Raw genomic sequence first — 15,678 nt, forward strand, 5'->3', positions numbered from 1 at the left:
CTAAGACTCTAACTGTGAAAGCAGAGAACCAACAGTCCCATGCGTCTTTAGCTGACATACATGAGTGAACTCATGCACTTACACACACACACACACACACACACACACACACATACACATACACAGTTCTATTAGTCACTTCTTTCTACAGTAAATAAGAACTGCAGGTGCTTGATAGCTCTGGTTCTGCCATCTACTGCTTCTTGATAGAAGGGGAAATCTGGGTACAGGAAGCCTATTTGTTTCTTAAAGGCTTTGCCCAAATGGTGGTACCCATTTGGTACTACCTGGGAAGAAGTGCTTTCAAAGATATAGCCTGCAACATGAATTGCAATCAGTCTGGAGTCCAACAATCTCTTCCCACCTAACACTGTGTTCTGGGAGAGAATAAGAAAGCCATCATTTTAAGGGATTTTATTTTAAAGCAAATTTTAATTCTAGTTTCTTCCTCACTAACATTTTTAGTATAAGTACAAATTGATATAATTTCTATCAACCCTATAGACAACCCTATTATTGTTGATTTTTGTTGTACAATCCTGATCTAGAGTTGAGAAAGAAACATTTTGTTTGTTTACTCTTTTAAAAACTGGGAGGAGAGGCAGGAGGCGGTGTTCCAGTCTTCCTCTTTCGGCTCGGCCGAGGCTCGTCGGCCTCCCCGCTAGTCCTGCTCCAGATGAAGTGGGAGCACTGCACACGGAAGGAATGTAGTAAAAAATCAAAAACTGATGACCAGGAGAATGTGTCCCTTGGTGCACCAAGTCCAGCCCAGGAGAATGAAGAGGGAGAATTCCCTAAGTTGGCAGATGCTAAGATATTTCTGAGTGACTGCCTGGCATGTGACAGCTGTGTGACTGTGGAGGAAGGCGTCCAACTTTCCCAGCAGAGTGCCAAGCACTTCTTCCATGTCTTGAACCTTAATAAGAAATGTGACACCTCGAAGCACAGAGTGCTGGTTGTGTCTGTGTGTCCTCATTCTCTGTCTTACTTTGCTGTTAAATTCAACCTCAGTGTCAATGATGCCTCTAGAAGACTCTGTGGCTTCCTCAAAAGTCTTGGGGTGCACTATGTATTTGACACCACAATCGCTGCGGATTTCAGCATCCTGGAGCATCCCATCCAGAAGGAATTTGTACGCAGATATCACCTGCACAGTGAGGAGCAGCGTGAACTGCCCATGTTGACCTCTGCCTGTCCTGGATGGGTCAGATATGCTCAGCGGGTACTGGGCCGCCCAGTCATCACCCATCTCTGCACTGCCAAGTCTCCCCAGCAGATCATGGGTTCCTTGGTGAAGGATTACTTTGCTAGACAGCAGAATCTGTCTCCAGAGAAAATCTTCCACGTTGTTGTCGCTCCTTGCTATGATAAGAAGCTGGAAGCTCTTCGAGAAGGACTTTCTACTACTTTGAATGGTGCCAGGGGCACCGACTGTGTGCTGACATCTGGTGAAATTGCTCAGATAATGGAACAGAGTGACCTCTCTGTGAAAGACGTTGCTGTGGATACTCTGTTTGGAGATGTGAAGGAGGGGGCAGTACGGCGTCATGGTGGAGTGAGCTCAGATGGGTATCTGGCCCATGTCTTCAGACATGCAGCCAAAGAGTTGTTCGGAGAGCACATAGAGGAGATCAACTACCGCACACTAAGAAACAAAGACTTCCATGAGGTTACCCTTGAGAAGAATGGGGAGGTCTTACTGCTCTTTGCTGCAGCCTATGGTTTCCGCAATATCCAGAACATGATCCTGAAGCTCAAGAAGGGCAAATTCCCATATCACTTCGTGGAGGTATTCGCATGTCCCAAAGGATGCTTAATGGCAGAGGCCAAGCACAGAGGATGGCCACACAGATCGCACACTCCTGCAGCAGATGGAAGGGATCTATTCCAGCATCCCTGTGCAGCCCCCAGAGAGCAGTGCATGCGTGGAGGAGTTGTATCAGGAGTGGCTGGAGGGTACTGAGTCCCCCAAAGTCCAGGAGGTGCTGCACACCACATACCAGAGCTTGGAGCCCTGCACAGATAGCTTGGATATCAAGTGGTGACAAAGCCCAGGAGGGCAGGAAGGAGACAGCTCTGAGTGGAGAGTGGTGGTTGTTTCAAGAACAACGGGTCACTCCAGTTTTGGCAGTGCTGTGCAACATGCAGATTCACGTGGTGCTATCTTCGTAGTGTGTGAAGGAGTGGAATGTTTTCACATGCAAAGAGCATTTTTCCTCTATGAATATCCTTTTAGCCCAAGATGTGAGAAAGATCCCTAAGAGTGAGGCCAGGGACATACTCTCCTGTCTTTCAGGTTTTTTGTTCTTTGTTTGTTTTTTTTCCTTTAATTTTATTTAGTTTTTAATTTTTATTTATTTTTATTTTAATTTTTTTTTGTTTTTGTTTTCTGAGACAAGGTTTCTGTATGTGACAGTTCTGTAACTCACTCTGTAGATCAGACTGACCTTGAACTCAGAGGTCTGACTTCTGCCTCCTAGTGCTGGGATTAAAGGTAGCCACCTCCCCCCCCACCAGCTTTTTGTTTTGTTTTGTTTTTGTTTTTTAATCCAAAACGCATTCATTTTTGTTTGTTGGGGGGTTTTGTTGTTTTTTTCAAGACAGGGTTTCTCTGTGGATCCCTGGCTGTCCTGGACCTTGTTCTGTAGACCAGGCTGGCCTAGATCTCACAGATCCACCTGCCTTTGCCTCCTGAGTGCCAGGACTAAAGGTATGCTGCACCACCACCACTACACAGCTCAAAACGTGTCATTAAAGACTCAGATTATTGCTGCAGAAATGAAGACATCAGGAAGGGCCAGGCTGCTGTAAGGTGGATAACTACGGCTTCTACACAGGCCCAGTCTTCCTGCCCAGTTTGACTCTTTTACTTGCACACATTTTTAAAAATAATTTTGAATTCTAGGGCCAGCAAGATGGCTCAACCTTAGTTTTGATCTGTGAAGCCCACTTGGTGGAAGGAGAGACCAACTCCCATAAATTATCCTCTGACATATCCATGGTATGCATGTGTACCGCCAATGCCACCCCCCAAACAAAACAAAAAAAAAATTTTAAAGAAAATTATAGTACTTTTAAGTTGTAGTAACAGTGAGCCATGTTCCTCAGAGTCGCCAAATATCAGCAGCCACTAACAACTCTTGGCACGCTGGACCATTGGTGGATGAGTCAGTTTTCTACTTAACCTGTGCATTCAGCTTTGAGTTGGACTCACCTCATAGCAGGGTAAAGGCCGATGACAGTGGCAGATATCCACCAAGTGGAACACTTGAGCTTAGCATATATGAGGACTGGATTTGATCCAATGTATATCTAAAAATAAATAAGTAGAATAGATAATTAAGAGGGTTGTCCACTTAGGCTTTGGGGTTCTGAGGAAGGTCCAGCTAATCAGTTACCCCCATGGGGCAGGGAGACAGAGCTGAGGCTCCATGGACACTGGATGGGTGAAACAGCTGTCTAATGTCCAGCCTCTCCTAAACCCCTCCCCAGAGCCTTTTGGCATAAACAGGGCTGTCTTTTTATACAAATGGGCCTGGCTTGCCCCCTCAGCTCCACAAAACCCACTGCCCTGTGACATCATCCCTTTAGCCTTTACTACTGCTGGTATGAGCACGCCTTAGTAAGGGGAAACAGTGTATCCACACAGTTGCCCAGCTATGAAATCTACACAATCATGTGACACATACTAGAGTTCATCCAGGATACAGTGCCTGGAGAAGCCCAGAGGTGTTTTTTTTTTTTTTAAAGCACTTGAATTTTTACCATGTGTGTGATTGCCTTGACTGCCCAGTGTTGTCCGCTTTGGCTTATGTTTTGTTACTCCTGTGAATCTGTCTAGGAACATAACTGGGTTCCCAGCCTGTGGGTCTTGACTCTTCCACAGGGGTTGCATATGTACATTACAATTAATATATGACATTTATGAAGTAGCAATGGAAATGATTTTATGGTTGGGGGTCAGGACAATATGAAAAAACTTTATTAAAGGGTTGCAGCATTGGGAAAAAAAACTGGGAGGAAAAAGAAGAAAGGATATTGAAGATGTACCTCCGTTGTTACATCACATGCGTAATGTGAACGATGTTCAATGCACGATGTTCTGAAATATTTTGTACCACATATGGTGACACAGGCCTGTAGTCCCAGCAGTAGGAGGTTGATGCAGGAGGATCAGAAGTTCAAGGTCATTCTCAGTTATATACAAAATTCCAGGCTAGCTTCGATTGCAAGAATGTTTCAAAACAAAATGAGGACAAGAAAAATCCAATTGTGGGTAATTTTGAGATAAGTGAAGATGTTGACAGCAAATGATACTGATTCCCTCAAGGACATAAGGTCAGAATGTTTGTGTCCCACACACTCTTCATCAGCAACATGGTAACACTTCATTTGTGTTCATGCTAGAATGAACACCTCAGCATAGGAAGTTCAGGAGGCACATAACTTATTTAGTACTAAGTGATTCTCATTATCCACAGTTTTTTCTTTGTATTTCTAATTAGGCATCCTCAACCATAGTCCTAAAATATTAAATAAGAATACCAGAAACAGATTGAGCCATAAGTTTTAAATCAAATGTCATTCTGAGAGATGTGGTGGAATCTTGCTACAGTATTCCGTCAATTCCGTCTGCTTTCTATACAAATCACCCATTGCCCAGCATATCTGTGCTTTATGTGTCATCAGCCCATTAGTCTCTTAGTATCTATCTCTGTATGCACATTCTCTGTCATAATACCAAGTGAGAGAAAAAGTTACCTTATGTAACTTTTATTACAGTATATTGCTACAGTTGTTCTCTTTCATTATTGTTGCTGTTGATTTTTTACTGTGCCTAATTTGTTAATTAAAGTTTATGGTAGGATGTATACAAGAGGAAATCATCACCTCACATAATAAAGCCTGTAGCTCAAGAATCCATTCATGATTTTGGAACACAGCTTGATGGGGAAGCAGGGACTACTGTACTTGGCTTTGCTCTTGTTGGATCTTTGGGTAATAGTTTCTATTTTTCTGTCTAAAATTTATATTGTTTCCTGGCATAGTAGCATCCTTAGAAACCAGTGAATCTCTGTGAGTTTAGGGCCAGCATGCTCTATAGAGTGAGTTTCAGGATAGCCAGAAGTATACAATGAGACCTGTGGAAAAAAACTCATAATCTCATGGATAAATATTATATTCTATTGCAAATTTTATTTCAGCTTTAAAATAAGAAGAAATGTTTTTCTGTAATTTCTTTTTATAAATGGTATGATTTTGCTTCTATTTTGTCTTCCATTTTTAATATTTTTACTTTCAGAATTTAATTTTTTATTACAGTTTTATGTGTAGTGTGTGTGTTTGTTTGTGTGCGTGCACACACACACATGTGTACATGGGTCTCAGAATGCATGTGGAAAGCAGATAGCAACTTGCAGGAATCAGTTCCCTCCTTTCTCCACGTGGATCTCACTCAGATTGTCAGGGTTGAAAGCAAGAGTCATATCTGAAGCACCTTTTTTTTTGGAAGAGTTTTAATTGCCCATCTTGTTTTTTTCAAATCCACTCCATATTTGAGCACTTTTAAGAATAGAGAAATACTGAGTATTAAGTCAAGACAATGTCCATACACTCTCTGCTGTCAGATTTCCAATCCCAGTGGCCATACCATTTTCCTTCACCAGCAGGGAATGGGTGTTCTTGCTGCTCCACCTACCCATCAACATTTGATGGTATGAGTGCTTTGCAGTTTAACTAGTCTGTCAGGTATATCCTAGCATCTCAGTGTTGTCTTAAGTCACCATTTCTTTACTGAGTATAATGTACAGGCTGCATTACCATCTATTCATCTTTAGCAATTTCTATGCCAGTCTTTTCCAATTTAAAATCTGGTTGTTGTTTTCTGAAGGGGAACATCCAAGAGCTTTTTATTTTGATTCCTTCATTACCTGATTATTTGGAGATATTGTCTCTGAAATAGGCCTTTTTTAAAAATTATTATTCTTAGTAGAACAAAATTCACCTACTTACCAAAATTTCTGCAATTGAATCTCATGTATCTGTTTGGGTCTTTTCTAAGCTTAGAACTCTACCCAAAAAACTCATCAATAAACCTGATCACCTAGATTTTCCAAGTTTTGTTCTAACACATCTCCAAAGTTTTGATTTCAGGGTTAAATCTAGGGTCCTATGTCTCAGTGTTGCCTTTTGTTTACTCATACTGGAAAATTCCAAGCTTCCTTCTATGTTTTCTTTTTGTTTCTCTTAGATTTCTTAGATAAATACACAGATATTGACACACTAGCCTTGCTGTGGCATTTACAACTCATTATGAAGGGATTTGAACTTTTCATATTTCTACAAAGTATTATTACTTTTTTCATGATTATTATCATTGGTATTTTATGAGGTAGGGTCTCATGTAGGCCAGGCTACCCTCCTGTAGCTGTGGATGATAAACTCATGATTCTTCTGCCTCCATCTCCCAAATTCTGGGGTTGCAGGTGTGCACTACCTTGCTTCACTCGCTAAAGAATTTTGACAGTTAAATCTGCCTGGTCGCACATGTTTTCCTTTCCTCCCGCTCATTTTCTCCTACTTCTCTCTCCATTCGCTGCCCCCCTCACTTCACCTGAGCTCTGGGGGACTTGTCCATTACCAGTTCTGTGAGGGACTTTATATGAATCTCTTAGAATACACCTTGTATCCTAGTTCCTCTGGTGGTGTGCATTATAGGCTGGCGATCCTTTGATGTAGGTCTAAAACCCATATATGAGTGAGTACATACTGTGGTCCTCTTTTTGTGACTGGGTTACATCATTCAGGATGTGATCTTCAAGTGTCATCCACTTGCCTGCGAATTTCAAGATACCATTATTTTTTTTTCTGCATAGTAGTATTCCATTGTGTAGATGTGCCACTTCTTCGTTATCCATTCTTCAATTGAGGGGCATCTAGGTTGCTTCTAGGTTCTTGGTATTACAAATAGTGCTGCTATGAACATAGTTGAACAGATGTCTTTGTTGCATGGATGTGGATTCTTTTGGTATATGCCTAAGAGGGGGATTGCCGGGTCCTGTGGTAAACTAATTCCCATTTTCCAGAGGAACCACCATACTGATCTCCAAAATGGCTGTATGAGTTTGCACTCCCACCAGCAGTGGAGGAGTGTTCTCCTTTCTCCACATCCTCTCCAACATGAGTCATCATGTGCGACCAGGAAGATTTAGCCTGGTTAGGTATAAAAGACAGGAAAGAGAGAGAGGGAAAGAGACACACACAGAGAGAGAGAATATAAAAGAGGGAGCCAATATTGGTTTGAAGATAAAATTGAACACAAAGAAAGGTCTAGAGAACTACAAGACTGCTGCCAACTAACAATTTGAGCTTCCGTGGAAAGGCTATCATAAATGCCCTTCCCGGAGAGTAAGATTGAGATCAACAACTATCTCATCCATGGAGCCCTCAACTAATGCCTGTGGGAAACAGGAGCAAACAGTAGAACCCAGATGCAGATGAAGAAGACAAGACCAGGCAGCAGAAACACATAGAGACAGCTTACCTGAACAAGGAGGAACTAACAGGCCACCAGACTGATAACTGGGAAGCCAGCATGGGACTGACTCAGGCCCCCCTGAATATGGGTCTCAGCCAGAAGGACTGAGTAGTCTAAGGGACCTCTGACAGTGGAGCCAGGATGTATCCCTGGTGCACAAAAGGACTTTGCAAACACATCCCCCATGGAGGGATAACTGCCTTAAACTAGAGACAGGAGAGAAGCCCTAGTCCCTACTTCACATGACCTGTCAGATCTACATGACCCCAACTGGATGGCATTCCCCTACATATGGAATTGGGGTGGGGAGGATGGGAGGGTGGTTAGAGTGCATGTGAGAGATCAGAGAGACAGGGAGGAAGGGAGGGAGTAAGGCAGGTTGGAAGGGAGAGAGGGAGAAGGAACTGGGATTGACATATGGAATTGGGGTGGGGGGATGGGAGGGGAGGGTGTTTAGAGTGCATGTGAGTGGGCAGAGAGGGTAAAAGGGAGGGAAGGAAGGAGGGAGGGTTGGGGGAAGGGAGGGAGGGAGGGTGGGAGAGGGAACTGGGATCGACATGTAAAACAATAAATTAAATTTAAAAAATGCTTTGACTCCAAAATTTAAGTTGAAGGACAAGTTACTGGGGAAAAGGATTTCTATTTTTGTTTCCACAGAAAATGAAAAGATGTGGATTCCTTCCAGACTAATGAGGTGTGATCACGCCAGACCGCCTGAAACAGAGTACAAGCTAATCCTACATTCAAATCAGCTGGACAAAACAGCCCTACAGACTACAGCCAGGATATCTGAATCTTCTTCGAATCCCCCATGACAGCGCCCCTTACCAGCAGGAAGTAGTTTGGAAAGAACAATGCTCAAATTCCCAAATATTGTCTATAAATGTTTGTTTTCATTTAAATGGACTTGGTTATATAAAATAAAAAAAATAAAAAAGAATTTTGACAGCTTCCTCACTACCCTGCTCAAGCCTACTATGTGATCTTTTCAGGCAAGGTTCACATGTTCCAAACAGCTGGAGTATTGACAAGAGTTAGGAATAATGTTTTTATCAATAAGAGAAGATATAAACAAATGTCCTTGGTAGTGTTAGTTCACTAGCTTTTCTGTTAGGAACACCTACAGGAATGGCTTTCTTTCTGCTTATATTATACCTATATATCTACAAGGTACACCCCATGGCTTCATCAGCATAAGCAAATGCAGTGGTTTTAAGTTCCCAGAGGTAATTTGACACTGTAGAATATGTTTTCCAAAAGACCCTGCTTGCCTGCATAATGACATATAGGTAGAGCTATAGTCAGTAAAACAGTCCCCAAGGAAAGGCTTTCTCTTGAAAATGCAGCAGACCTAGGAGATGGGATGAAATAACATGCATGAATATTACTGCTTAGCATGATAAAAATCAAATATTTCCTTTACAAATAAAATTCTTGTTGAATGTGCTAAGCACACACTGGCTATCTCAGAATATGGCAAATGGAGCCAGAAGGGGCATGAGTGTGAAACAAGCCTGTAATACAAGGGTAGTCCTCTCAAAAAAAGAAACATACTTTTCTTACAGTCAGTATTTATGTAACTTTTGTGTTCGTGTGTTGTATTCCCTTGTGCACCTGTGTGGTGGGTTGCATATGTACTTTGTTAACTCTTTACTCCTAAGTACAGAGAACTTATCTTTTCACATCACAATTTTTAAGTGAGTGTGTTTTATTTTTCTTTTAATAAGTGGATGAATAAGTCATTTACAAATAAACACTTGTACAAACTAACAAATCTATGTAGACATATTTTAGCCATTAATTGCTTATGGGGAATCATGCGAACATTTGGTAAATCTGTTTGTCTTATCTAATTACTAACATGGTTAGATGAATTCTAAATTTCTATTAGCTGTAATCTTAGCTAATGGAAGGAGAGAACCAATTCCAGACTGTTGTTCTTGGGCTGCCATACCTGCACCATGGTATGCAAGTGCCATTGCAAACCCTTCACATAAACACCTTACACACAGGCACACAAAATAAACAAGTAAATGTTAAATAAGGGGGAATAATAATCTGAGATAGGAGAGAAGGCATGAAACATGTGTCTTTGTAGCCAGGTCTATCTTTGGGTGGATGTTCATGTGTCTATTGTAATCTTGTCAATTGTAATTAATATATAATTAATATATATATATATATATATATATATGTGTGTGTGTGTGTGTGTGTGTGTGTGTGTGTGTGTGTGTGTGTACTATTGTTACAATTTTACCATTTCTCTTACCATCCCTGTATGGTTTGTATAGCTGGCAGCAATAGCACAATGACTGTTCATCTCTAGAGATCATTAAGCTAATATCAAACCTTGTTCATAAGTATCATGTGGACTGTTGATGGATTTTATCATTATTTTAAAATTCTTCAATATTGAAAGCCATTATGTGTAAACAGGAAAAATACATAATGTTACTTTGTAACATTTTGAAGTCTGTGAACCATAAAAAGAAGATTCAGTATGAAATTACAGAAATTATTGTTTGCCTACAGCTAGAAATGTTCTACCTAAATAAAGTCAGATATTTTAATACCTACAGCTACTAACCTTGTTTCAAATTCTAAATTGAAGTTTCTATAAAAGCAGTTTAATGTATTTTTAATTCTTTCACCTCTTTTCACTTTGTATAGTACCATTTTTTTATTTACACTAAGAATTGAGTTTGGGAACTAAATTATAAATGAAAGATGTCTGTTGAATTGATCTCTTGGGATTTGAAAGTGAGAACTTATGTTTTCAGGATCTAACCCCATTGAATCTTTGTTATTCTACATGCTTATGTATATTTCTTCAATTCTCCTTCACCTTTCCCTACCTCCTATATTTCTACGTAAAATTTCTCTTGTATATTGAATTTCAACTACTGTGTGTCTTCAAAAGAAATCTATTATTTCTTTTTGTGTGAAATTTGCTTAATTTTCTTAACCATAGAAATTGTTTATATTTGAAAATATATGTTCTTATGTGTCTTGTATTCTATACATCAGTCTGCAACTTATTTATGGACACACCTAAAACATTCTTCTGACTTATCCTCCTATCCTCCAGTGATTCATATCCATTTCTAGCAAGAAACCTCCTATGAAAACTGTAATATACAATATAAGTCTCAACAAGAGTCGATATTTCATTTCAAGTCTGAACAGCTTACTGGTGCACAGAATCAGTGATGAAACTCTTCAACCATAGAAACCTGAGGCAAATCTTTTGACCTTTAAGAAGTATAGTCCCTGTCAGTTGTTTTGATAAGAATTTCTTGAAAGTAGAAAACAACTTTCACTCTTTATATGTAAAGTTTACTGAAACAAAAAGTAATTTTTCTCTGCTCGAAGGCATTGCTCGCTGCTTAGGTGATTTAATGTTGCTGATGAGCAGTCCTTCCCTATTGGGTTTTGATCTCCTACCTTCAAGGTAACAAGGGCTGCATGCTGAATGATGCAAACATAGATGGCATCAGCTCCTGAGTAGAAAAGTGACAATGTTCACAGAATTAAAAATATGAAAATTCAATTCAAAATTTTCACAATGTCTTCAGAATATACTCAAGTGTTGTGACTGATGGGTCCATTAATTCAGCATGCTTCTACTTTGCAAAGCAAGGGTCTCAGGTCTCAGCACCACCAGATCACAGAACTTGTTAGCAATACAGAATCTCAGGATTGGGATGTGGCTTAGGTAAGAGTGTTTGCAGAATGAGAATGGGGACCTGAGTTTGATCCTCATCACCCATATAAAAATTTCTGAGTGCAACCTGGAGAAATGACTCAGCATATAAGAGCACTAGCTGCTCTTCTAGAGGAGCTGGTTTCAATTTCCAGTACACGTAGCAGCTTATATGATGGGAGATGTCATTCTGTAAATATGTTTCTCATATTGGTTAATGAACAAAGCACTGTTGGCCAATAGAAAAGCAAGATAGGCAGGACTAGGAGACAAGGAGGAGAAAGGAGTAGTAGGGAGGAGTTCCAAGATGGAGGAAGGGAAAAGAATGCGAGCCTCTCTCTCCGGTAAGATAAGACCAAGTGGAAGTACCTAGATTAATAGAAATGAGTTAATAGTCAAGACAGATCCAGCTGATAAGAAATTAGTTACTGGCCAACAGAATTATATAAAATACAGAGTCTCAGTGTGTTATTTGGGGCTGTCATGGCGGCGGGATCAGAAGGGTGGAAAATATACTCTTAACACTTATACCCATTTATAATTCTATTACTAGGGGAATTGATGTCCTCTTCTGACTTCTGTGGGTACATATATACATGCAAAGAAAACATTCAAACACATTCAATTAAGATAAATTCTTAAAATCACAGAGTGGTTGCATGAGGGTATCTGTCACTCCAGAACTAGATGGGACAGAGGGAGAAGATATCCCAGGGCTTTCTAGCTGCCAGCCTAACCACAATGGCCCCTATCTCGATGGAATAATATGGAAAATGATAGGAAAGGACACTCCAATGTCCACTGTCTTCCAAGGGCTTGACACTTGCACTTACTTATGAACACAGCACACACACACACACACACACAGAGAGAGAGAGAGAGAGAGAGAGAGACAGAGACAGAGACAGAGAGAGAGAGAGAGAGAGAGAGAGAGAGAGAGAGAACATAATGAAACACAGAATCACAGCCCCCGTAACAGATTCAATGAAAACAGATGCAGAGAATACTACTCTTCAATTGGATTTAAGGCCACTATATTAGATTGAACCCACTCCTGATTCTGCTCAGGTGATCAAGAATATGTGGAGTGTGTGACTAGATAGGCTATGGACCTAGGAGAAACCAAAATACTGTTGTTTTGCTAAAGGAGTATACCAATAAAACGACTCCTCATGACATCCTGCTGTATCCATAGATCAGTGTCTCATCCAGTCATCCTTAGAGATGTCTCCTGCAGCAGATGGGGACTGAGGCACAGACCCACAACTAGACAATGTGTAGGGAGTGAGACCTCAGAGTTCTTAGTTCTAAATAGGAGATCTTTATCAACTGTCTCCCCTTGGAGTTCAGGGAACTATCCTGAAGAGGAGGAAGAAAGGTTGTAAGAGCCAAACAAACAGTATCTTCCAGACACAGGACTGTTGCATATATCAACTTACAGAAGCTATAACAGCACTGACAGGATATGAACAGGCCCAAGCCAAAAGAGGTCCCAGAGCTGACATGGGGAAGTAGACATGAGCTCCAGTCCCCAACTGTGAGGTTATCTCCAATTAACAACCACTCATAAAGGAAAATTAGTTTCTCCAAGGGAGTCTCATTGGGTATACAACCCACACTTAGAAAGAGGCTCCATTCCCAGAAGCAGATAGCCAACACACAACTATCTGAAACATAGTTTTGGATATTTTTGCTTCATATTACTTTGTGTGGACATTTTTCTACCTTACTGGTCTTTTCTTTATATATTATGATCACTAATTTTGATGTGTGTGTGTGTGTGTGTGTGTGTGTGTGTGTGTGTGTGTGTGTGTTTCTTGTGGTCTTTCTTAGTTTCTTTTTTTTCTTTCTCTTTTTTTGCTTGCTGTATCCTTGTTTGTCTCTTTTATTTTCCTGTTTACATAAGAGAGAAAAAGGAGTTGTGGAATTTGAAGGATGGGGAGGTGGAAAGGATCTAGAGGAGACGAGGGAGAGGAAAATATGAATAGAATATATTGTATGAAAAACATTATTTTCCATAAAAAATCAGAGCTTACCTGGATCTTTGGGGTAGTTTTCAGTACATTAAGTTTTGAAAATCACTTAATATCCCAGTTCAAAGAATGAACAGGTGTAATAGGGAAATTGATGCCTGCTCAATAATGCTAAGGCATCCAGATGAAAAAGGGAAGCAGCCAGCATGCTGGACAGAAGTACCCAATACTAGATTTTGTTATTTTTCAAGAACAGTTTTATTATTTGATTAAAATATAATAAATTTTTCTCAACATTTTTGTTCTCCTTTTCCTACAGCCTATTCTATTTCCTTTTTAATTTTTAATTTAATTTTTATTTAAATTAAAAAAAATCTTATTTTATATAACAATCCCAGTTTCCTCTCCCTGCCATCCTCCCATCCCCTCACCAGGGTGAGGCCTCCCATGGGGAAATCATCAAAATTCAGCATATTCTATTTCTTTTTTCTTTTTACTTTTTTTTTTAGGATCACAATGTGGTGCTTTTTTAATTGATACTCAATTGCTACATACAATATTGCACAAATTAAAGATGTATCAACAATTCTATTTATGATACAGACTCATCAACAATTATATAAAACTACATGGTGCATTTTGGTGGTAGGTACTTTAGTAAATAGCAAATATTAACCCCAACTACTTCATAAAAATCAGCTTTCCATAAAAGAACTCACAGGTCACTTAAGATGTCAACACAAGTTAAGACAGCTCTGAAGAAAAGCCTGGCATGTCTCAAAGCTGAAGCAGGACAGTCGAGAGTAAGGCTGGCCTATATGCTATAGCAAAATCACAACTCAAAAGACAAGTGAGAAATGTACTAAAAATTCAGCTATTTCATTTATGAACCAGAGAGTATGTGTGCATTGGGAACTAGAAGGAGATACTTCCATGTTCTGCTCCAGAGGTCCTGTGCTCCAAGAGTCATTCCACTGCTGCAGGGTCTCTGTAAGAAACTACTGTGTCAAAGTTCTAAACAAACAAGATGGCAATTCATACAAAGGGTTTAAATGAGACTTTTCCATTCAAAACTAATGCAATCTCCATAAATTAAGAAAGTCTTATGAAAATGCTGCCCAGGCACGGGACCCAGGCCACCACTCACCTCCACTGAGTGTCTCACACAGCACTGGTGTCATCCGTGCGGAAAGGAGAGCTGGGTACCGTCTAGATCTTCTAACTTGTGCTCAGATCTAGTCTCTACATACACAGAGTGAAGTGCAGTGAGCTAGCTGGCTGCTTGTCACAACAGCTTCCAACTGAAAGGTCTAAGCAAACCATTGCAAAACTCATCCTAGGAGGTGGACTGAGACCAGGCCTGGCAGCTCCCACCTCTGATACCATCACTCAGAAGTCGAACTATTGAGGGGCAGACAAACGAGGCACCGGATTACCACATTTCTAATAAAAATGTAAAAGGCCATGGCAAATGTGAGGGAAACAAGGTACCACTATCCTGTCACCCACAGCTGTCCTGCCTGGATCTATGGGTGCACACTTGTTATCCGTGGTCACAAAGCACACTTCAGTGTTAAGAGAGGGGTAGGAGTTTCTGTACAGAAGGCAACATAAAGAAACCTATGGTCTCTCAGATACAGATTCCAAGACAACAGATACCATGTTTTGGGGATTCTTAGCACACTGGTTTGATTTCCAAAATGCATCACTTTATTTTCCCCTTGAGATGGCACACATTATTAAACTCTGAGCACGTGAGGACCACATAATTTCTTCAGTAAGCTCCCAGGTAGATCCCGGCTCTCCTGGAGCTTGGAGTCTTGAGGTTTCAAATGTTGAAGCTTTCACCACAGCCACAAGTTCTTTTGATGTTGGGGTTATTGAAAACAAACTCACTGGACAGTTTGTCCTCCACATAGTCCATTTCTGTTCCTAAAAGTGTTAACTGTGCTTTCTTTTCAATGAACACTCTGACCCCATCTTGAACAACTTCTTCATCAGAATCTCCTTTTGTCTTTGTATACTCCAGGGTATAAGAGAGGCCGTTACAGCTCCTGGTTCACACCAACTTTCAGACCCACGTGCTCTGGTTTGTCTTTGAGAAGCTGTTTTATCTTGTTCACAGCTGAGGGATTCAGCGTGAGTGCCGCCCGCGTGGGCTGCAGCTTCTGCTTGCTCACCGCCCTGGTGCGGACCAACGAAAACGACATGGCCAGGTCCTGGCGCCCGCCCGCAGCCTCGCTCGGGCTGGAGGCTTGGGGCGGCCTCAGCCTCTCTCCATGGACACGGTGGTCAGCATATTCTATTTCTATAGCATTCTCTGGAATATGCCAGAAGACAGAATTTAAATATCAGTAACTGTTCCAGGCAGAGGGTGGGATGGAATTGTTTTCCCAGTCCTTGTAGCTCTCCATTTGCTTTGGCTCTTGGACCAAGAGCAGACACAGCGTCCTGGTGACTGGGAC

General features: G+C 40.8%; 1 protein-coding gene and 1 pseudogene across 1 annotated transcript; one reads left to right on the forward strand and one right to left on the reverse strand.

Moving 5' to 3' along the window:
• Positions 1-613: 613 nt before the first annotated feature.
• LOC127237445 (nuclear prelamin A recognition factor-like) lies at positions 614-2,084 on the forward strand. Its single transcript, XM_051205734.1, is given in 2 exon segments — positions 614-1,830; positions 1,832-2,084. Coding segments are annotated over 2 exon segments (1,368 nt in total). The 5' UTR covers positions 614-676; the 3' UTR covers positions 2,046-2,084.
• A 12,919-nt stretch (positions 2,085-15,003) lies between these two features.
• On the reverse strand, positions 15,004-15,423 carry LOC127237398 (iron-sulfur cluster assembly 1 homolog, mitochondrial-like; annotated as a pseudogene).
• Positions 15,424-15,678: the final 255 nt, after the last annotated feature.

The sequence above is a fragment of the Phodopus roborovskii genome, unplaced genomic scaffold (genome assembly GCF_943737965.1).
Source record: "Phodopus roborovskii unplaced genomic scaffold, PHOROB, whole genome shotgun sequence".
Lineage (NCBI taxonomy): Eukaryota > Metazoa > Chordata > Mammalia > Rodentia > Cricetidae > Phodopus > Phodopus roborovskii.